General features: G+C 45.0%; 1 protein-coding gene across 1 annotated transcript in view; it reads left to right on the top strand.

Moving 5' to 3' along the window:
* Positions 1–23,156, top strand: part of WDR1 (WD repeat domain 1) — a 62,446-nt gene extending 39,290 nt beyond the window's left edge. Inside the window, exons 11-15 of the mRNA XM_088447122.1 lie at positions 7,252–7,339; positions 16,791–16,901; positions 18,613–18,786; positions 20,548–20,692; positions 22,436–23,156. Coding sequence (XP_088303248.1) covers positions 7,252–7,339; positions 16,791–16,901; positions 18,613–18,786; positions 20,548–20,692; positions 22,436–22,545 — 628 coding nt within the window. The 3' untranslated portion in view covers positions 22,546–23,156. The remainder of the gene's footprint in view (positions 1–7,251; positions 7,340–16,790; positions 16,902–18,612; positions 18,787–20,547; positions 20,693–22,435) is intronic.
* The last annotated feature ends 1,591 nt before the right edge of the window (positions 23,157–24,747 follow it).

Below are 24,747 nucleotides of genomic sequence, written 5' to 3'. Positions count from 1 at the left end.
GGGTCCCCCCGCATACCTCTCCTCCGCTGTGGTCAGGTCTGTGTATGCAGCGCTGTGTCCTACCAGGCCCTGTGTCTGTGTAGTTGAGTGATCAGCGCTGTTAGTGCAGGAATTGTTATTTTTCTGCATTGTATGTGACTGTGCTAGCGCTGCTGCCTGTAATCTTTTCTTCTCTAAACTGTCAGCTTTATTACTGTCCCTGTTCTTTCTGCTAAAGCCCTTGCGGTGCGGTGCTGCAGGGTGGTCTCTCGCCTATTTAATACTTAATTGGTGAGAGAGGTCACATACGTGGTGCCATCATGTCTGAAAGTGATTTTCCCCTCCGGCTACAGTGTACCACGTGCAAGTACCGTTAGCGGAGGGGGAGGGTAGCGCGGAGGGCCTTTGCCGGCAGTGTTTGTCCATGGCGCGGCCTATTACGGTTACAGCACCGGTACAGGAGCCGCCCTGGGCTTGTTTCGCTCAGGCGTTAACAGCTTTAGTGGGCCAGTTAGCTCCGCAGCCCGCGTTTACTCCGATGGGTTTGTCCCAGCAGTCTGTGGTGTCGTCACCCATGCAGGGGTTCCCACGACAATTGGTGGTACCCCACAGTCTCCCTATTTCCCCGCTCCCGGGTTCTCAGGAGCCAGCGTGGGTTAACTCCCTGACAAGTTCTGTACAGCACTTGTCGGATGTGTTGCAAGGGGAGTCTGTGATGCGGTCTCATAAAAGGCCGGTGGCGTCTCTGTCCGCTCCTTATGAGGATGACGAAGGGACGTCTGATGATGGGGAGATTCTAGATCCTTACGATCAGGAACCTCTCCATACTAAGGACGCTGATGCTAAGTCCAAAGTATATATTCCTGGACTTATTCGGGCGGTCCGCACAGCCTTGGTGATTGAGGACGAAGTTCCCCCAGCGGCTAAATCTAAGTATGCCTTTTTCAAAGATGTGAAGGGCGATGCCACAGTCTTTCCTCTTTCGGGTCAGTTGGTGGACCATTTAGAGGAGGCGTGGAAACAACCTGGCAAAAGATACCAGCCGCAGAGACGCCTGGCGGTGGCTTATCCGTTCGCGGATAATTATTTTGCTAAGTGGGAATCCCCTCCACAGGTGGATTCTCACGTGACCCGTCTTGTCCGTAGTGCCACATTGCCGATGCCATCCATGTCCTCCCTTAAGGATGCTACGGACCGCAAGGTAGAAATCTGCCTGAAGTCCGCTTATTCCCTTGCAGGGGGGGCAGCACGGCCGGCTATGGCCATTTGCTGGGTTGCCAGAGCGATGGAGCGCTGGGCGGATTCATTAGAGGCTTCTTTTGAATCCGACTGTCCGGCCGATCAGGCGGAGTTGATTGGCAATCTCCGTGATTCGGCCACCTACATCAACGAGGCGGCTCTAGACATTAGTACTCTGGTGTCTAGAATTTCTTCAGCAGCGGTAGCTGCTCGTCGCACCTTGTGGCTGCGATCCTGGAAGGCGGACGCAGATTCCAAGAAAGGTCTGGAAGCGTTGCCGTTTACCGGAGAAGTTCTCTTCGGTCCGGATCTGGATAAGATTGTGGCCACGCTGGCGGCAGCCAAATCTGCCTGTCTCCCGTCGGCCGCTGCTCCTTCTGGTTCGGGACCATCGTCCTTTCGGTCATCTAGGGCCCAGGGCAGGCCCAAACCACAGTCGTTTCCTCGACAGGCTGGCCCTAAGAAATCGGTCAAGCCCCGGAAGCAGGCATGGAGTACCAGACGTCCGGCCCCCAAGCCAGATGACAAGCCTGCGGCCTGACGGTCCGGGCCTCCCTTTGGGGGATCCCAGGGTGGGAGGCCGCCTGCTACAGTTCGCCCAGTGTTGGTCGACCACTACGACAGACACTTGGGTTCTGGAGGTGGTTTCCCACGGATACGCCCTCTCCTTCCGGCACAGACCCCCGGCTCGCTTCTTCACCACGGGTCTCCCATCAGACCGGAACAAGGCTACGGAGCTGCGGAAGGTATTGCACACTATGCTCCAGGCTGGAGTTATAGTGGCGGTTCCATTCTCCCAGAGGGGCCAGGGTTTCTATTCAAATCTATTTTTGGTACAGAAACCCAATGGGTCATATCGTCCGATACTCAACCTCAAAGCACTCAACAAGTCTTTGCGGGTCCCGAAGTTTCGGATGGAGACCCTACGGTCCATCATTCTGGCGCTGGAACCTGGGGACTACTTGGTGTCATTGGACATACAGGACGCTTACCTGCATGTCCCTATTCTTTGGCGCCATCAACAGTTCCTCAGGTTTGCAATCAGCAGCGACCACTTCCAGTTTCGGGCGTTACCTTTTGGCCTGGCAACAGCACCACGTGTTTTCACCAAGGTGATGGCGGTCATGGCGGCTTCTCTGCGGCTGCAGGGAGTCCGCATGTTGCCGTATTTGGACGACCTGTTATTGGTGGCAGGATCTCCAGAGCTCCTGTTACGCCACTTGGACCTGACCATTGCACTGCTGCAACGGCACGGCTGGCTAATCAACTGGCAGAAGTCCACTCTAATCCCGTCTCGGAGGATTCTGCATCTTGGAGCCTTATTGGACTCGGGACAGCAAAGGATCTTCGTGACGGAGGACAAGATCTCTGCTTTACAGTCAAGGGTGCGCAGTTGTCTGCACAGCCGCCGGGTGTCCTTACACTCGGCGATGAGGTTACTGGGCTCCATGGTGTCGGTGTTCGACATGGTGGAATACGCCCAGTTTCACTCCAGACCTCTGCAGCACCTGATCCTGTCCAAGTGGAACGGGCTGACTCAGTCTCTGAAGTCCCAGACGATTGTGCTCACCCAGGAGGTTCGCCTGTCCCTTACGTGGTGGTTACAGACGACCCACCTCAACAAGGGACGTCCGTTCTGGGTTCCAAATTGGGTCCTGTTGACAACGGACGCCAGTCTTCGGGGCTGGGGAGCAGTTTCGGGTCCACACTTGTTCCAGGGCAGGTGGACGCCGACAGAAGCGGAGCTTCCAATAAATATCTTGGAACTCCGTGCGGTCTTCAATGCTCTCCAGCAGGCACAGCGGTTTCTCCAGGGTCGCCCGGTGCAGGTCCAGTCGGACAACGCTACCACCGTGGCCTACATAAACAGGCAAGGAGGAACTCGCAGTCGGGCGGCTCTCGTAGAGGTCTCTCGGATCCTGGTTTGGGCGGAGCGCAATCTTCCGGCCATATCAGCGGTCTTCATCCCGGGAGTGCTCAATTGGGAGGCGGACTTTCTAAGTCGCCAGGACGTTCATCCGGGGGAATGGTCCCTGCACCCGGACGTTTTTCAACTACTGGTGGACAGGTGGGGTCTTCCAGAAATCGACCTCATGGCGTCCCGGCACAACAACAAGTTGCCGGTGTACGGGTCTCGCACAAGAGACAAAGGGGCGTCTCTGGTGGATGCTCTGTCCGTCCGGTGGACGTTCCGGTTCGCATACCTGTTCCCTCCGGTCTCCCTTCTTCCACGGGTAATCCGGAAATTCAAACAGGAAGGAGGGACGCTCCTGTTGATAGCTCCCGCGTGGCCCAGACGGCACTGGTTCTCAGACCTTCAGGGTCTGTCCGTGGACATTCCTCTGCGGTTGCCGCTACGACCGGACCTTCTGTCTCAGGGTCCTTGCCTTCACCCGGACCTGACTCGGCTGTCTTTGACGGCGTGGCTGTTGAGACGGCCATGCTGAGGTCCCGGGGGTTTTCCAGCTCTGTGGTGCGTACCATGTTACGAGCTCGGAAACCGTCTTCCGCGAGGATATACCATCGCGTGTGGCATACGTTCTTCCAGTGGTGTCGACCGAGAGGTTATGCACCGCGGGAGTTTCGTCTGTCTCGGATTCTCGCCTTCCTGCAAGCGGGACTAGATCATGGGCTTCGCCTTGCTTCTTTGAAGGTACAGGTTTCGGCCCTATCTGTCTGGTTTCACCGTAGGATTGCTACAATCCCGGATGTGCGCACCTTTATGCAGGGTGTTCTCCGCATTCAGCCGCCCTTTGTTCCACCTGTGGCGCCTTGGGATTTGGCTGTGGTCCTGAGGGCTCTCCAAGGACCGCCGTTTGAACCACTGGGCTCAGTGGATCTTAAATGGCTAACAGCTAAGACTGTTTTCCTTCTGGCCATTGCTTCGGCCAGACGTGTTTCTGAGTTAGGGGCTCTTTCTTGTAGACCCCCTTTCTTGGTTTTTTATGGGAACAGGGCAGTGCTCCGCACTCGGCCCGAGTTTCTTCCCAAAGTTATTTCCCAGTTTCATATTAACGAGGAAATAGTTGTTCCGGCCTTTAACTCACCGGGTCTTTCCGTGGGTGAGGCCTCATTGGATGTTGTGCGGGCCTTAAGGACTTATGTTGACCGCACTTCTTCGTTTAGGAAGTCGGACGCTTTGTTTGTCCTCTTTGGCTTCCGTAAAAAGGGTTGGCCTGCTTCAAAGCAAACTTTGGCAGCCTGGATCCGTATGGCTATTTCTGAAGCTTATCTTCATGAAGGCCTACCGGTCCCTCCTTCTCTGAAGGCTCATTCCACTAGGTCTGTGGGTCCTTCGTGGGCAGCTCGACGTGGTGCCTCGGCAGTTCAGATCTGCAAGGCTGCTACGTGGTCTTCTGTCCATACCTTCGTGAGGTATTACAGGTTTGACACCTTCGCCTCTCAGGATGCTTCCTTCGGGCGGCGGATTCTCCTTTCTGCACAGGAGCGTCCCCACCCTTAAAGGATACTGCTTTGGGACATCCCCAAGGTATCCTGTGGATACCCTATGGACCCTGAAGTAGAAAATATGAGATATGGTAAGAACTTACCCTTGTTATCTCTATTTCTACGAAGTCCATAGGGTTCCACAGGACTCCCGCCCTGTCGCACCTGTGCTGCAGATGGGCTTTGCTCTGGTCACCGGTTTTCCGTCTCCCTCTGGTGAGAATGTGATTCTTGTATGTGTCCAGATCTTTGTTCTCTCTCTTCCTTCTCCTCCTCCGGCCTATGGCTTGGTAACTAACTGAGGTGCCTTGGCCCGGGGGCGGGGTATAGGAGGGGGACCTAGTGCATCCTGGGAGGCTGAAAGCTTAACTCTTTGGTGCCCTGCGACTGACGTCACACCTATACCCAAGGTATCCTGTGGAACCCTATGGACTTCGTAGAAATAGAGATAACAAGGGTAAGTTCTTACCATATCTCATATTTTTATCCACTAAGCACAAACATAAAACTAGTTCAGTTGTACCATGAGGTTTCATGAACTTGTTCCCTGTCCCTGACCCCCATCACAAACTACTACATAAACACTGATTGCAGGTTGTCTGATTTGGGTGTGATGCAGGTTGAGTCTCCCATATCCAAATATTCCGAAATACGGAATTATTTTGGCATGACTCAGATAATGAAACCTTTTGATTTTTGATGGTTCAATGTACACAAACTTTGTCTAAGGCACAAATTATTAAAAAATATTGTATAAAATTACCATCAGGCTGTGTGTATAAGGTGTGTATATAACACATAACTGCATTCTGTGTGTATATTGGGGTCCCATTCCCAAGATATTTCATTATGATATGCAAATATTCTAAAATACGCAATATTCCTTTATCCAAAATACCCCTGGTCCCAAGCATTTTGGATATGGGAGACTCAACCTGTAGTGATGTCACTGTTTTTTGTGTTGTATAATGAGACCATAGATGGAGACGAAATTATCAGATACAGTGGTTCTCAAACTCTGTCCTCTGTTCCCCCAAACAGGTCACATTTTCCAGGTCACCCAGCAGGTGCACAGGTGTATTCATTACTCACTGACACAACGGAGATGAATCCCCTTGTGATTCTGTGGGGAGACCTGGGGGCCGAGTTTGTGAGATGGAGGGGTAGCTGTTAGGTAAAAGAATAGCAAGACCCAGCCAGAGAGGGCTGACATTCATTTAATATGTTCTATTAATGTGGAAACCGTTTCACCTATGATAGGAATCCTCATAGAGAAATGGGAGGATGCTTTTCTAACCAGCAGTCATTATTTTGTGACTCTTCTCTGGTGACTGTGGGTCTATTTATCGAGCAGTGAAAAGCGTGGAGAAGAGGACCAGCGGAGAAGTTGCCCATAGCAACCAATCAGCTCCTGCCTATTATTTTATAGACTGTACTTTGATAAATGCTACTTCAAAGCTGATTGGTTGCTATGGGCAACTTCTCCACTAGTTCACTTCTGCACACTTTTCACTGCTTGATAAATAGACCCCTGTGTCTCAGTAATCACAGCTATATAAAACATTGGCACCCGAATATATATAAATGTGAGTGTGTGTGTATATATATATATATATATATATATATATATATATATAATTATCCATCAATACATAAATCCATCACCGCCCAATGCCCACAATAATTGTTTTGTTTTGGAGGTGCTGTGATTTGATGGGGCATAATTTTTATTCTAGCCAAGCTGTTTTCTTTCTCTGTATGACTGATAGTCATACAGAGAGCGACTTGTGGTAATATACAAAGAGTTACTTGTGGTGATATATTTAATTCTGTACGTGATATGTAGAAACACCCGTGAAGTGGGAGTTTCAGGAGGGATATTGGGGGTGACCTGGATTCTTATACCTCTATATTTCTGCGAATTTGGGTTCAGAATGGAGGAAGTGTGTGTTATAGTGTACATGGGCAGTCTTGGTCAGTGCTTCTCTAAAAACAATTTTATTGAGGTATGATCTGTAGTAATGGCAGATTGTCCCTTTGATAAGTGGCCTTACTATTGTGGAGGTATGCGGGAGAGTGTAGTATGCTGCCCCATTACAATGGCCACCACCAGACTAGTTTTGTGGCAGTACTCCAATGCCAGGATACGGCTTCCTCACTGGGATACGTAGCATTATATAATTGAAAGCAATGTATACTTTTTACAATGTATAATTTAATGAATGCCTCTTCATACTGGTGCCATGGATGCTGATCTGTACCACCTGCTACTTTCATTCTGGGATTTCGTCATTGACTGTCTAATACACATACAGAATAGAATTGCTCTTATATAGCACAGGTCTTAATTTGAACTTTGGGTTCGACCCTCCAGTGTGATTGGTCCAAATGAAAATTCCCAAAGTGATATTGTTGCTTTAGCGGAGGCGCCTGGCTGAGCCTAGAGGTCCTGAAAGAAACAGAACAGCATTAATATTTGGCAGAGATGAACGTGCTGCACTATTACAGTGGAAATATCAATGTTTTCTGTATATATACAGTCTCTATCCCATAGCAGCATCAATTTCATTTTTGTTTCCTCTTTAGTCCTCAGGATGCCGTGAAGTTGGATGTCCAGCCAAAGAGCATCGCTGCTGGCTCTAACGGATACGCTGTGACAATCTGCATTGGCCAGGTACCCTCTGCACATTCTAAGTGTTTGGCTAATTGGATTACCATAGAACCGGATAGGAGAATGAGGATTGTCAAAGCACAAATGTCACTGCATCACTTCTGGAAGTTTTAAAAGCCGGCAGTGTTACCGGGTTCTAAGTTTTCACATCCTCCGTAGCCATTCAGGGCCTGATGCAGCGGGTGCGATGCCAGTCTGCGTGTAGTGTATCTTATATGAATTTGCTCCGCACATACCCATAACTTTGATGCAAATACGCATTGACACATATGTGCGCACAAACTGCCTAGATAGGCGGGACGGGGTGTTCTAATGCAAGTCATATGATGAGGGCCTGTTTGCGCAATTGCGAACGCACGTGGCGGAAAAGATATACGCCTGGGAAAGCAGTAGTATATATGTGTAGGTACAAATAGCAGTGATGACTGTCCCAGTATCGGCAAACTGCTTGTGATTGGCTGATTGCGAATGTTCTGCTGTCACTGATTGGTGCTCACCTCATCACTCTGGCATAGATCTTGCTTTAGCGAGCGCGTTTTAGCGAAAGATGTTTTTGTATAGCCGTGGCCAAAAGTTTTGAGAAGGACACAAGTATTGGTTTTCACAAAGTCTGCTCCTTCAGTGTTTATAGACCTTTTTGTCAGATGTTACTATGGTATACTGATGTAAAATTACAAGCATTTCATAAGTGTCAAAGGCTTTTATTGACAGTTACATTAAGTTTATGCAAAGAGTCAATATTTGCAGTGTTGACCCTTCTTTTTCTCCTTCATCCACTAGGGGACACTGGAGTTCAAGACAGTGGGGTATATACGGTGGTAGAGTAGAGCCTGGCACCTTAAATAATTTAGAAGTGTGACTGGCTCCTCCCCCTCTATGCCCCATCAGCCCCAGTTTTTAGAATGTGCCCGAGAGAGCCGGTCGCACATCAGGCTGTCTCCAGCCTTTTTCATATTTTTTAATTTTTATAACACTGAGGACAGGCAGGCTGCTTGCTGTGGCAGTCTGCCTGCTACGTGGGAGCCGCCGGGAAGGGCACCACACGGCTACTGCAGCCTGTGTCCGGTGACCCTGAGGAGGGGGCACACACAAAGGAGTCATCGGACCCTGAGAAGACCCGCCACTGCTGACACCGGCATGTGTCCGGGTTCCTCTCCGCCCCCTCAGCCCAGCATCCCGGCCGCAGCAGCTGTAAGTATGACCACTGCTCCTGATTAGCAGGAGCAGTGGAAGTATAGCTGGGCTCAGTGACACTGTCACTGTTAGGAGGGCCCGACTTTTCCCTGCCCCCGCACCACCCTCTCCCCGACTTCGGATACCAGGTCAAGGGGGTCACCAGGTGCTGTAGTCACGAGGGCGCAAATTACAGCCCCGGTCGTCGCTGGGGCTGCTGGAGGCGCGTCATGCAATCTAGCGGCGCCTATTATAGTCGGGCTCCCTCCTCACTGCCGCGCTGTGTGCACCACGCGGCTGTCGGCGCTGCTGCATAGGAGAGCTCGTTAGCAGCGCCGATTGCGCTTGCCCTCCTCACACAAGGCGGGCTGCTGTGGCTAATAAGTCCCGCTGTCTTAATCAGCGCACGGACCCGGCGTCGAGACCCGCCCTAAACAAACGCTTATGGCGCGTCCTGCAACAGCGGCGCCATTTGTAAGGGTTCTCCCCCTTATTGCTCCGCAGCAGCAATAGCCGGCAAGCACAGCGCTGAGTCATTTCACTGGAGCAGTGGACATCAGCTGAGGCTCTCCTCTCCTGCTTAGCAGGAGAGGTGTCCTTTTAAGAGTATGCAGCGCGGACCAGCGCCTGCAAGGGAGCGCGCTTCCCTCTTAAGGAGAGGGGACAGCTTACAATATAAACAACTCCCCCTTTTATCAAGAGTGGTCCGTTGTGTAGCACAGCGCTGACTCACTCCTGCTCGAGGAAGAAAAGGGTCCCGCCGCCGGCTGAGTCCGGGTCTCCTGCCCCTCCCCCCACAAGGGGGAGATGTGTATTGAAGCTCCGTTAACTGTAGGTCAGGTAAGTGACAGACGGCTGACTGCGCTATCACTTACAAAAAGGCGCTGGAGCTCTCACTGTAGGTACAGCGCCAGTCGCAATGAGGCAGCCTGTATATATTTAACAGGGCAGCACAGACTGTGTAATGGTTAGCATTGCTGCCTCACAGCACTGAGGTCATGGGTTTGTTTCCCACTATGACCCTGTGTGGAGTTTGTATATTCTCCCTGTGCTTGTGTGTGTTTTATAGCTGTTAGTCTGCTGAGGCGGTGCTTTAATGTATAAGCTCCGGCGCTAGCTACTTCGGGGCACTTGTGTTTAAGCCGCTTCGGCGCCCTCCACAGCAGTATAGCTCATTGCCCTAACACCTGCTGCTCTGATGGATATGTCTAGCCTTTTGCTGCCCCTCCCTCAACCTTGCGCTTAGCAGGTGCACTATGACTCCGCTTTATGCGGTTCTGTTGAGGGGACAGCTTATGTTAGCCGGGACTCTTCCAGCCTAGCATGGACATTTTGCGCACACAGCGCGGTATAACTTTACCCTAGCGCAGTGTAAGAGTCATCTCTGTCACTTCTGCAGATCGCTCCCCTTGTCCCGGCGCCTACAATGTACGTGTTGTGTGTGTGTGTGTGTGTATGTAATCCCATATAGGGTGTGTATGTATGTATATATGTGTGTGTGTATATGTATATATATATATATGTATATATATATAATATATATTTTATATATATATATATATATATATATATATATATATATAATATATTATATATATATATATAGTGTATGTATGTGTATACCTTTTTTTTTCTACTCTGCTAATCGGGTGGTCTATGGACAAGCCTTATTCCAGAGAGGATGACAAGCATTCCAGTGCACGCTTTGGCAGCACATATACAAAAATATTGAAACGATATCTGTGGGTGAGGAGAACTCTCCATTGGGTTGGGTCTCAACCCAGCGTTGGCTGAGGGGGCAGGCCTTGGGTCAGGTCCTCCCGAATCATCCATTCTCAGGAACGAGAATCCCATATTGGGCTTACCATCCCTGTGGCCCAGCATTAGAGGCCGGGACGGCCACTTCTTTAGCTGTGTTAATAACAACAGCAGGCCTTTATCCCCTGTTTAGATGGGGGGATTGCGCTGTGGTTTTTCCCAAGGGACAGGTCTCCCTTTTAATATGTTGGGAAGGCTCTGTTAGAATACAGCTCACTTTTTGGGGACAGTAATCCCTTAAATTTGTGGATTGTTACTCTTCTGCACACATATATAGCTCAACTGATTAAGGCGAGCACTCCAGTAACAGAAGGGTCCCAGGTTCGATACCAGTCTGGGACAGCACGCTGATAAAATATCCTGCCCATTACACCGTTGCAGGCTGATGGCTACACGCAACACTTGAGCAGTCTCCCTGCGTTGAGGTAAGCCACATGTAATTATACTAAGCCCTTCTATAGAACATATACGTGTATTGCTCATGTTCTAATTTTAAATATTATCGTCACCTACTAATCTTGTATGTAGGTATGCATATGTGGAGATGTATATATCGCTTCTTATCCTTATAAGGCAGAGGTAGGATCTGTTATCAGTTTTATGTCTGGTACCTAGCTTATTTAAAAGAAGGATTCTGCAATTGAATTCTGGACTCTCCTCATCCAGTAGTTGGTACAATAACTCCGCTTTACACCATCTCTCCCTAAGGATTTGTATGTGGGTGTGTGTACGTACCTATATTTCCACGGATGGGAAGCCGCCTGCGATTACCAAAGCTGTCAGCTTATCTATCTATCTATATATATATATATATATATATATATATATATATATATATATATATGCGTGTGTGTGTATGTATATATATATATATATATATATATATATATATATATATATTAATATTAAAATTAAATGGTGGCTCTGTAGACTAGAGTCATGTTCTGCAGCTTACATAGTGATAGACATTGCTTCTATTATGAACCCTATACATGACTGGGGCCTTCTTGTATATAAAGATATGTACTTACATCCTCCTGGGGTTATAGTTCCTTCTTGTTAGTCCCTATCTATGGCGCCCCCCTTTAGGGTGATCTATGATTATTTTAACTTTGCACTTGGTAGCAAACTTATAAGACACTGAGAATGCAGGATATAGCAGGACATATATAAATATAGCATGCTGATCTCCCGATGCAGGAGTCTGACAAGTTAACTTGCTATGTTGGCACTACTCTTCCTTTCAAAGAGATGGCCTTCTTATGCAACTATGTTTATCTGTATGTATGGGTGTATATATACTGATATATTCCCATTCCTTGTATGCATATTTTCTAATAATTGGCAAAGCCTGGTTTTAACCCTATTGGTTATCACTACAGATATGTCCCTTCCTTTCTCGGGATAACTAATGCACTCTGTCTATGTACAGGTACCCTTCTCAGTATAGATTCCGGTACTCCATATTATTGTCTTGTCACATATCTCAATAACATGAGTCTCTAAAGGGCCCCTAGGTACATTCTATCTGTACATAGAGAATCCAGGTTCTATTCTGTAATCAGGGATTCATTTGTTAAATTACATGAAGGCCTAGGGCCCCCGCCGATATAGGCACGGTCAGGCCTGGATTTTATTAGATTGATGGGCGTAATACACACTTCTCCCATTATAAGTGTTAATGTACTGATACTTAAACTATTAGACCGTTTTGTGGTATAGGTATAATGTCTATATGGATACACATCCCTAATATAACAAGCTCAGGTATAGAGTCCTGTTGAACGACCTTCCTGCCTCCACTAACATTTTGCTAGTTTATACAGTGTTTTCTACTGCAACATCTCCAGACTGAAGTCCGTGCTGTAGAGCATTGGGTCTTAGCCCACTGAAGCTATTCCCTATACCTGATGGGGCAGGTTGCTGTGAGATGAAAAAGGTCAGTGACATTCTACATAGCGTCCAGAGGGCTTTTGGCCGCTCACAGGTAAGCGGGCTAACCCCACTAATGCTCAACCTGTCATTGCATAGCCGTTTTCTCCCTTATGCACCCTAGCTGCGGTCCTAGCAGCCATCTGCTCTTTTAATCAGTTGGCTCTACACTTTAGAGCTTCCCTGGTGCATAGTTTCAACATTGAGATTAGTGACACTCTTCTACTAGATCTGTTGGGATTATGGACTGAAGCGCTTTGAGGGTCTAGTGCACATCTTTACATTAAAGTGTGACAGTCAATATGTCCTACGCAGGGGGCCTGGTGGATTTCCTGTTCAGTCTCTGTGGATGTTTTCATCACATTGACGGGTACCTGACTGGTACCTTCAGGGTTGTCCTAGTGCTCTAGCCTTGTGGTATGGAATGCTTCCCTATATTGGTAGCTTCCTGCGTGGCTGTTGCATCCGTGCTCTATAACTACTAGGGTATCCTGGTTGTTCACCCTATGTTCAGGCCAGCGGTTGGTACTGACTACGCACTTCCATCATGTTGGAAGTTGTCTGTTGTTTTTGAGTTTGTGGCTGTGATTTGCTTTTCGACTGCAGGTGTTCAGTCGCTGTTTTCTTCTCTGTTTTCAGAATGGGTTGTTCTGCTGTCTGACCCTCTGACAGGTATTGTAATCTCAATCCTCTCGAAGCTGCCTCCGCCTCATTCCCAGTGTGATCTCCACTCGTTGGAGATTTCTATGGTCTCTCCCTTCCGCTGGTTTACAACTTTGTAGTAGTTGGACTTCCAGAATGGTTCATGGTGACTGTTCGGCCTTGACTTTTACCTCTCTGCATACTCTGTTAAGAGTCTGTGGACAGGATCAGCTCTGTTTCTGTAGATTGGTATCGTTATACTTGTATCTTTATGACTATGTCCAACAGTGCTGGTATTCTGCTATCTGCGACTGTTGCAGCTTTCTGTTTCTGAATCTGGTACGATTTTCTCGAGTTTTGTTCTCGGGTTACTGCCCTTCTCATATGGATTCGGGTTGGAGTTCTCTGCTCCCAACAGTCCGGCTTGGTCTGTTTTCAGCTGAGCTTACAGCGTTAGGATGCTTCTCACCTGAGGGTGTTTTATCGCAAGCCGCTTATTCCATTCTATTTACGCTGTAAGTTGTGGTATTTCTGTGTCTGTTCCGCAGGGAGTTCTGATTGTCTCCTGGCTCATGTCTCCTGGCTCACGACATTTGATCCTCAGCTCTTGCCTTTCCGTTGAACCTCTGGTTCTTGGCGGTCCCTGTTCGGTTGGCCAAAGGGTTGGCATGTTCTCAGCGCTTCCCACCCAGGAGGTTGGCTTTGGGACGTCCCCACTGTCTTGAACTCCAGTGTCCCCTAGTGGATGAAGGAGAAAACAGGATTTTGGTACTTACCGATAAATCCCTTTCTCCGATTCCACAGGGGACACTGGACGCCCGCCCAGCGCTGCATACCTGCCAGTTGTTTCGTTCCTTCTATGGTTGTGTGACTGCATGATTCCCTGCAGTGGTTTCCTCTGTTCTCCTTCAGTCGGTCTTGTTCCGTTCTGTGGTTTTCTCCTTCTCCTCGTTTTCCTGTTGTCCTCCGTCTCTTCTCGAGCTCAGTTCTTAAACTGGGGCTGATGGGGCATAGAGGGGGAGGAGCCAGTCACACTTCAAAATTATTTAAGGTGCCAGGCTCTACTCTACCACCGTCTATACCCCACTGTCTTGAACTCCAGTGTCCCCTGTGGAATCGGAGAAAGGGATTTATCGGTAAGTACCAAAATTCAATGACTTGCCCTCTAATGCTGACAATCAACTTCTGGGCCACATACTGACTGATGGCCGCCCATTCTTGCCTATTGGAGTTTTGTTAGAATTTGTGGGTTTTGTTTGTCCTCCCGCCTCTTGAGGATTGATCACAAGTTCTCACAGCCATGAATAAAGAATGGTACCAAAACATCCTCCAAGAGCAACTTCTCCCAACCATCCAAGAACAGTTTGGTGACGAAAATTGCCTTTTTCAGTATAATAGTTATCACTTTTGCCTTATGGCAAGGTGCTCTGAGTGGCTCGGGGAACAAAACATCAAAATTTTGGGTCCATGGCCAGGAAACTCCCCAGACCTGAATCCCATTGAGAACTTGTGGTCAATCTTAAAGAGGCGGGTGGACAAACAAAACCCCACAAATTCTGACAAACTCCAAGCACTGATTGGGCAAGAATGGGCGGCCATCTGTCAGTATGTGGCCCAGAAGTTGATCGAAAGCATTAGAGGGTGAATTGCAGAGTCCTTGAAAAAGAAGGGTCAACACTACAAATATTGACTCTTTGCATAAACTTAATGTAATTGTTAATAAAAGCCTTTGACACTTATGAAATGCTTGTAATATTACTTCAGTATACCATGGTAACATCTGACAAAAAGGTCTAAAAACCACTGAAGCAGCAAACTTTGTGAAACCAATACTTGTGTCATTTTCAAAACTTTCCGCCATGGCTGTAGGTTAGTTTATGCTTACTAGTGTTTGCTGCACATAAAACAAACTGTTTACAAAATGGGCACATCTGCGATGTTAGAGGGCGATTCAGTTCAGTGCGATGTTTAGTCTCGGCAAGGAGCTCCGGGAGCTATTTAATTCACTGCGCAGTTAGCCCGACTAAAGGATTTCATCTCGCACCCTCCTGATGCCGTGAGCAGAAATCAGACTAAAGTGCCGGCCGCGATGCTGTCTTTCATCTTAGCGCGGTGCTAACAGCCTCGCCACCGGCATTCTCCGACTTAAGTTTTAGTCTGACTTAAGAGCGCGGTGACTTGAATAGCTCTGGGATATTCTTCCAGACATCACTGACACTATCTCAAGCTATATATGCTATTTATTGTGTGCGCCTTTTGTTAATTGTAAATTACAATCGTTTTTTGACTCTGCGTTAGTCCCTTAATGATGTTGAATAAAGAAATTCTCCATGTGACAAAATGTGACCTGTATACTTAGGACTTATTGAAATGTAAACTTTTTAGATACCGCCCTCATTGGTGCCATCTGGCTAGTTGTCTAACCCCCCACCCCCTCCGCACCAGTTGCCTTTTTCATACTGTATGCACCAAATTGTAGACCAGAAATAGATACTACATAGTGTATACCAGTGACGTAAAATATCCTATTCAGTCAAAAATCTTTTACCTGTTTAAGTTGCATACTGTTTGTTTATGGTCTTTCCTGGCATGTACAACGAATTACTTGGTACATTCTTATGTACATACATACGTTCATACATATTTTCAGCCATATATTCTTTGTCTCTAATCTGATAAATTGCTGTTTTGGTTTATTTGAGGTGTTCGATTTATATATATTTTTTTTTTTTCCTATTTAAAGTCTGTTTTGTTTTTTTTGCCTGTTTTATGTTATTGGCATGATTATCTCAGCCACTTGTTTTTTGGATGAATGAGTTGATTACTTAATATGTCATGCTACAATAATCATTAGAAGGTGGGATCAACAAATCCCTTATCTGTAAATGTGCAAGGTACAGCAACAACAACCACTCTACAGTCTTGATCTTTGTTACATAACCTCCTCCTACTACTATTGTGCATTATATGTTAGTGTTTGAGGTTAATGTGTGCAGCTTTTATATGCAATACCTTGAAAGCGGCTTATTATTATCACAGCAGTTTATTTTTAGATCATAATATTTTTATTTGCTCAACTGCTATTGTCCTCTATATTTTTATGGCTAATTCTCACTGGAAATTTAGCAAACTGTTCCTGGTACAATGTAATGACTGCACTAGCCATAGGTTTATTATTATTATCATTTATATGGTGCCACAAGTGTTCCGCAGTGCCTTACAAAGTACATAAATGTATTGTATTGTACTGTAAGTCACTGTAAATCTATTACAGGGCATGGATAATATACATTGCTACATTCGCGACCATAACACCCAGATAAGCAACAATGCAAAGCAACCAAGTGTTAGGTGCCCTGGTATAGAGTAAGAAGTAGATGAAGGTAGAGTAAGGAGAAGCACAAGAGGGTAGAGGGCCCTGCTCATAGGAGCTTACATTCTACGTTCATGCCTCGCTGCAGGCTGGAAGCAGTCTTGAGTGTTCCCTTCCTCATTTTCTGTTTTGTCTGACCTGTCTCTGTCACATTTTGGCATTAGGCCCCGATTCCTGCTGTTACACGCCAATGTTAGCGTGTTGTGTGACCTTGCATATATAAGACCTAACGGGGCTTTCAGAGATTCTAGGAAAATGACGACTAAATCTACAGGTTATGTAATCAGAGTAACCACTTTTATAAGAGTTTGTTAAAGCCTTGCATCAGGAATATAAATTTGAATTCCTCTTAATATTTAAAATGGAAGGAAATACAGGGAAATTAGTACTCTTAGTTTGCCGTGAACATAGTCCCCATTTATATCAGTCAGCCTTTGGGTCAGGGTAATATGGCTTCTGCAGACAAAGCGATTTACTCCATGCCGGACTAAACTCCTTGTACCTCCCGTCTCACAGATTGTCCTGTTGAAAGACAAAAAAAAGGTTTTTGTATTGGACTCTCTGGACTACGAGCCAGAAGTGGTGGCAATTCACAAAGGCTCTGGAATCGTTGCTGTTGGAGGAGCGGTAAGTATATGCGCCAATAACAATTATTTCCTCTTAGACATATTGACACGTCTTTATTTTACTTACACGCACCTTGGCACAAGTGCTATTGGCCGTTCTGGGTTTTATTACTACTGCCACCTTGTGTAGCACATAAAGGACGTGAGTTTATATGTGCATGAGTGGGCAATCGTTTTCTAACTGTACTGTCTCTCTTATTGCCGCATGCAACTGACTCCCGGGACAGTTTTGGTTGTTTTTTTTGTTTTATTTAACATTTGTTTTCAATAGTAAAGCTGCATACACACACAACGATTTTCTAAATGAACGATTTTAGTGAACGATTTTCGTTCATTTTTTCAAGGGAAAAAACCTAACGAACCTCGTTTACTAAAATTGTTCATTTTCATAATGTAATGAACGATTTCTTTGAACTACAAACTATTTTTGTAACTTTCCTTTAATGAAAATCGTTAAGTTGTGCAGTCAGAATGGACGATGGACTACAAACGTGAACGCGCATGAACGATAATCGTTCATCATTTAGGCTAAAAAATACGATTTTTTTTTTTTGAACGATAACAACGTCGTTCTAGTTAAATCGTTCAAAATATCGTTGTGTGTGTGTACGCACCTAAAGCAATTACTTAATACTGGTAAAGCTGGGACATGCAGTTTCACAACAGCTGGAGAGCTTCAGGTTGGCCAGACCTGCTCTCGCCGTCATCTGCATTGGAGTGTAATTTCACTCGCCTGCCATCTTGATCCTACTCCCTGGAGGATCCGTAACACTCGCTTACACAAATCCATGCACTAGAAATGTTTAATCTTTGCCTCTCCACTGGCCTAACCTTGTAAGGAGGTAAGCTCCCGCAGACGGGCTCTTTTGTGCCAGCTGATAAGTTACAATGAACAACTACGTTACTATTCCTTAGCTTTTCAATTGCACGGTATGAATAAGTTACTGGACAAGTGTTTAGAATGTTATTCTTGAGAGCGGAATATATTTCTGCCATGTTGGGTGATATCCCATGTCTGTAACTCTATATTGCATATATATAATTTTTTTAGTAATAATTTGGATTTACTCGCCAGGTATTCCTGGATTTTTTGTAAAAAAATTTTGGCAAATCTATTTTGGCTCATAGGGATATTTAGCCGATTCAGTTGTCAATTTGAGTTTTTGGGGGGTTTTTTGGTGTTTTTTTTTAACGTGATTGAATGATTCACTTGCTAGTTGCTAAGTGTATAGGTGTCCGAAAATAACAGGTAGCTAAAAAGTTTTACCTTCACGGTTTACTTTTTCTGCCCTTAGTGAATGCCCCTGAATTATTGTGTTGTAACCAATATAGTTAGTGTTTGCTGATGGTCAGGGGGCGAAGTACTTAATGCAGATTATACAGGTGTAACAGCTGTCTGTAGGAATGTAAAGAGGTTTGCTTGTTAATGTCACACATGCTGCTGAACTGATCCTACATTGGCCACAAGGTGGCGCTGTGGCATATCCATTTGCAAACATTTAATTTTTGCCTTGGCCGCCACACTTCAGGTCCAGTACATCTTAATGTAGGGAAATGGGTACAGAATTGGTGTCTACATCTTACTGAAGATAAGATAACCTATATAACTGTGCAGTAACTGAGTCTGTGTCGACTGTTCTGTAACATTACCAAGGTTTCCTTGTTATATTGGATGTTTTGTTACCCATGTGCCTGCTCATGTTTCCTGATAGGACGGCAACATCCATCTGTATTCCATTCAAGGCAACACCCTGAAGGATGAGGGGAAAACCCTGCTTGTCAAGGCTGTGGTGACCAGCCTCGCCTATTCCAACGATGGTGCCTTTCTAGCTGCTACCGATGTGAACAGAACGGTCACCGTCTACAGTGTTGCCGATGGATATGCGGTAAGTGGTTGCCGGAGCTCTGCAGGTGGTTGTCTGAGTATTAGACGCGTAGTTCCATGAAAGCTGTGTACAGCTTTAGTTTCCCTACCTTTGCAAAATGTGTATCTGATGTGCTAAGCACAAGTACATTTGTTTCTAAATCATTACTATACTATATTATAACATGCAGTTATGCCCGCTCCCTGCCCCAGCTTACATTGCAGAGAATTGTCAGACTTCACTTTTTATTTCAAATTTGCCTTTTACTTTTATTACCCAATAGGTGAAGAATCATCATTACTTACACACACACACACACACACACACACACACACACACACACACACACACACACACACACACACGCGCACACACTGATTAGATCACCTCAGCTCGCTTATATTAGCTGTATATTAATGTAGTCTCTTTAACAGTTTGAGTCATTGTCATCTTTAAAATCAAATGTTTCCCTGAAATATGTGTTGGTCTGCCACGTGTTGGAAGCCCATCCATACGGGAAGCAGACAGTACTTGTGTATACATCAATGATGCTCCAGCTCACCATAAATCATATAAAACATTAATAACGTTTAACCACAGGTAATACCAGCAGTCTAGAATCTAATATTTTTTTATAGCACAGGATACACCTACAAAAATATATGTTCAAATGGGCGATGTAGTAAAATGTGTATGCGATCGCACACACGATCGGAGTAATATAAAAATCTGATTTTTATTCCCTTTTTGTCAGAGTGGTGCCTTTTTCTGACTTGCGGCTTTTGAGGTCCCAGTTCTGTTTATTGACGTCAAAGTAGTGCCCAAAAGATGCAGTTTTTCCCATACTCTGTCCTCTCATATAGCCGTATATAAACCTATAGCTGAATTTAGCCAAAGCGATCTAGCTTTCACATCTATAAGCCAACTTCAAGTACATATTTGGGTATTAGTTTGAGCACCATATAGAAAACTGTTTGCATTTCAGTTTTACCTTAGAACTATAAAACTGAATATGTATGTAAAATGTATTCAAGATCAAAGGTTCCCAAACGCGGTCCTCAAGGCTCCCCAACAGTACAGGTTTTAGAGATATCCATGGTTGAGCACAGGTGACTTAATTAGTATCAGTCAATTTGATGTAACCACCTGTGCTCAACCATGGATATCTCTAAAACCTGTACTGTTGGGGAACCTTGAGGACTGCGTTTGTTACCTAGAACAGAGGTTCCCAAAGTAGGTGACAAACTTATGTAAGTATAAAACCAAGTTTTTTACACTTTTCATTAACAAAATTAAAATAATATTAAATCAGCTATAGGTATTCTCCTACATCAGTGGTTCTCAAATTTCCTAAGGACCCCACACAGGTCACATTTTCCAGGTCACCCAGCAGGTGCACAGGTGTAGTCATCACTCACTGACACATTTTAAAAGATCCACAGGTAAAGCTAGTAATTTCATTTGTGATTCTGTGAGGAGACCTGGAAAACATGCGCTGTTTGGGGTCGAGAACCGATTTTGAGAACCTGTGTATAGGTATAGTATAGAAGTATTTTTTTTCTTCCGTTCATCCACACAATAAAATGCAAAAAGAAAAATAACTTGGAGAAAAGGCATAATTTATATATTACCTGGCTCCAACATTTTGGCAGCTTGCTGTCCCCGACTACAGTCCATCGGGCACTCCTATGAGATTGCTGCAGCGCGTCAGTATGGATTAAGGTCTAGACTGCACTAAATTAGACACTAAACTTTGCTTTCTCGATTTTCACTATTCAACAGGAGAAGGATAGCTTTTATGGACACCACGCAAAAGTGGTCTGTGTGGCCTGGTCGCCCGACAATGAACACTTTGCCTCCGGTGGGATGGATATGATGGTGATTGTTTGGACGTTGAGTGATTCAGATAAACGTCTTAAAATGCCAGGTATAATTATTTTCCTTTTGTCCATTGATTATTACTGGTAAGTAAGAGCTGTAGGTTAGAGCTGTATGTAGACGTAATATAGCAGGAAGTGTATATTCCTTTCAGTATCCTGCACTGGATTTTAGTTTTTCATAACTTAGCAACAAAGGTGCGTCCTAACACCTAGTCACTGATACAGTAAGTACCCAGGCGTTCCCAGATGTGTCCATCACATTGGCTCCGTTCTTTTTAGTGTGACTAGTTTGAGAGAAGTGTAAAGGTGCGCATCCACTACCCCACTCAGAAAGACAGTATGATTACAACATCGCCTGATCCTCTGTAGGGCCTACACTGAACGATGTGTCAGTCAGTACAGGCACCCTCCCTCATCCCTGAACATGGTCAATTTGTCGTTATAGGCAGATTGACCGGCATGTTCAGGCGATGATCGATGTCGGAAACTACCAGCAGGAGCGCGCATTGCTGATAGTTTCCGACATTATGATGCACGATTAATGAGCGATTGAACGATAACGATGTCGTTATCGTTCATTAATATCGCCTAGTGGATGTGCGCCTTAACAATCTCATGTTCTAAAAATCTCCCTCTAGTGGCCAACAGCAGAATTTTTACATTTAACTTTTAGTGAGAGATTTAATTAGTGGCGAGATTCCGTCAGGACCTCTCACGCTGCCTTAACATCTGGTTATCTGAATAGGTTCACCTAGCTGATTGATACCCCGGTTGTCAGTCGCATCGTCAGGCTGAGCTGCATGTAGGGACGTGCAACAGCCGACAGTGGGCACACCCTAGATGATTTTGACGGTATGTTCCGATCCGTCGGAATCATCTGATAAATCGTGTAGTGTGTACCAGGCTTCAGTCGCAATGCGATGTAACTAGGATGCACCGGAAGACTCTGCTGATTCATTTGATATGTGACGCGTGTATATCATATGTGCATCTGTATATGAAGCACAACGGAATTTGGCATGAAAATAGCTGCGGCCGCTACATTGTATCACTTTGTGTGCGACTGAGTCTCTGACTCTGTATACAGACATACAAGTGTCGCATATCAAATTAATCGACTCAGTCTGATGGTACGTCCAAGTAACTTTAGGCTCATTTTCGGCAAAAAAGACGCCCAGCGCCAGCAGTCTCACAGGAGCTGGCGTGCCGAGAGGGGCTTTTTAATTCAACTGAAGCAAAGATCTATAACCTCACATCTGTAGGTATGTTAGTGTGGACTTCAAATAAAAATATATATATATTTTTACTTATTTAATTTGCATTGTGCATGAGTGTGGTTTTTTTTAACTTTTTTTTTTGTTTGTTTGTTTGTTTTTGAGTATCTTTTGTGCTCAACATGAATTTATAGCACAATTACTCCTGTTTCTCGCATGGAGAGGGATACGCATCTGAAACCGATGGTCTGCATCTGCTACCGATGGTCACATCTCTTGCTTGCGGCAGACGCTGTTTTAAGTGGCAAAATGTGTTTCCTTTTTTTTCTCCAAGCCGACATTTTAGGGCGGTTGCTTTATGTGATACCTTATATGATCTGGCAATCTTTAGAAAAGTAGAGCGGAAATCCGCAGTGTCATATTTATCGGCTTCAACTTCCAGTAGAGGGTTTATTAGGATTATTTTTTAGTTTAATGGAAAAATTTGCTCTAACAATAGAATGTTGGCAGAATTTGGCAATCTGTTTTTGGAAGACGTGGGGAGATCAGTTTGATATAAATCCTTTACTTCTACAGATACCCATCGGCTACACCACGTCAGTGGCTTGGCTTGGCTGGACGAGCACACATTGGCTACCGTGTCCCATGATGCTTGTGTCAAACAGTGGACAATCTCCTACAAATGAGCACGGATCGTGTACCGGCACGTGATGGCTAGGACTACTGCAATTGGAAATTCTATTAAATATATATATATATATTTCTGTTATATGCTCCGTGGTTTTGTGCCACATTCTCACTCTCCAGAAACGGTGGTGTCTTTCTCTCTCTAACACATGTACTTTAAAAGCTTTAGTCAGTGACCGCTTGCAGGTAAATCTCTCTCACATACCCGATGTTGTGATCTACATTCCAGAGGCAACAGCCAAATACTGTAGCACTTGCAGGAAGGTTGCAGACTGATTTCGGCCTCTAATGGAGAGACAGTATGTGTGCGTGCTCTGTAACAGCATGAGAAAATACATACTTATGTTCTTTTTGTTTTTTTATTTTCTTTTTTCTATTACAGCAGTGTCCTGTATCTGCTGTCATGGTGACAAAAATTGTGATCTATTTTTAAAAATCCTGGTGTGCAGCTAATGTGTCTTGTTGCTCTGCTTGTCCATAAAACTGTTGCCTCAAAAAATAAAAATAAAAAAATAACTAATAAAAAAAAAAAAAAAATCCTCCAATGATGAATGGGGTAGATGAGGAAAATTAAAAAAAAAAATAATAAAAAACAATTTTTATGTATAGATTACTATTGTGGAGTTATTGTATATATTTCACAAATTTATTTATTTAAAATGTATTCTTTATTTTTTTTTGCATTGAATAAATTGAAAATGTAAAATGTGCAAAGACTGACACGCACACAGGTGTTGGAAAAACAGGGATCATTAAAGCTGGTACTTTCGGGGTATTAGAATCGTGTTGGGTCACAAGTCTCTAAACTGTACACGATGGTGCAGCGGAGCATACTAATGGAGATCCCATTGTTTTCTGGAATTTAAAGCTTCAGATCACTGAAGGCAACATTGGAGGTGATGTGAAGCGCGCACTAGTCCGAAAATGGTTGACCTGTTTTTAGGTATTGCAAGCATCAATATGCTTTTAATAGGATCTATTTAAAAAATAAATAAAAAAACTTGTAATATACGAGTGTGGGCAAAGATCACATCTGTTTCTGATAACAGGTTATTAACCATTCCAGTGGTATTAGTGGACACCGTTCTACAGCAGGTTTACTAAGAAATGCCCAGTTCTTCGGGTCTCAGAATGAGCTAGTGACACTGGAAGACGGACTACCTCCTTTTCTTTACTTTCCAAAGATGTAAACAAAAAGCTGCTATCACGTGTAGCCACGCTGTGCCTATGGTAATGTGAACGCTTCATCTACCTGTGATCTTAGGATCAAGAGTATTGGATTTGCTTAATTGCACACACTACATAGGGGAATGCATGCATCGGGCAGTTATACAGTATCTGCATAGGCTGTGAGTAATCAGGAAGGTTTGTGATCACCTTAATTCTTACCTGCTGTATGGCTGTTTTTGGGTGCCCCGCCCCCTGTGGAAACAGACCTGCCTCTTTATGCTAATCCTCTCAATGTAAAACATGGAAAAGGAGACCACGAAAAATGTTTACTCATTTGATAGGAGATTTTGAGAAAGAAGTGCATTATGGGACAGTGAAAAAACAAGGATTCTCTGCAGAGGCTACCAGCCTCGATTCCTCTATTTCCTACTGTAGGTGGCTTCCCTCCATTCTCCCAAACTCCAGCACGCGCCTGTAATGCACCTTCAGCCCAGCCCTTTCACTCCTTGTGGCCTCCCAGCGAAAGTGAGAACTTTTGCCCTATACCATTGACCCCCCTTCCTTGTGTGACCACTGCGTAAGGCGTGCTAATGAGGTGTCCTACACACAACCTGATGTTGGTGATACATGACCCCAGTCTAAACCTAATATTGCATAAGTGTATATACGTAGTTGATTATTTGCTTAATTTAACAAATCCTTTTTTTATTTTATTTAGCGAATGTGAAAAGGTTGTTAGTCACCTGCTCTGGTAGAAACTACAGTTCCATATCTTTCTTCTGGCCATCCAGGACTATTTCCATTATTTTTCGACAAATTCCTGTTCTTTACATTTCCCTTTATGGCAACGAACTTCTCTTAAATAGATATTGGTGTTAATTTTTTTTTTTTTTTTTCTTTATGCTGACGTCCGGTTATCATCATTGGTCCTATGAAAGGTTGTATCTTTTATGTTCTATATAGTGTTAGATCTTGGGCAGAGCACATGTGATGCCTCTATAGCAGTGTTTCTCAATTTAGGTCCTCATTGA

Source organism: Taudactylus pleione, unplaced genomic scaffold (genome assembly GCF_031769625.1).
Source record: "Taudactylus pleione unplaced genomic scaffold, aTauple2 ptg000419l, whole genome shotgun sequence".
NCBI classification, from domain to species: domain Eukaryota; kingdom Metazoa; phylum Chordata; class Amphibia; order Anura; family Myobatrachidae; genus Taudactylus; species Taudactylus pleione.
This window is presented reverse-complemented; position numbering and strand designations above follow the sequence as displayed.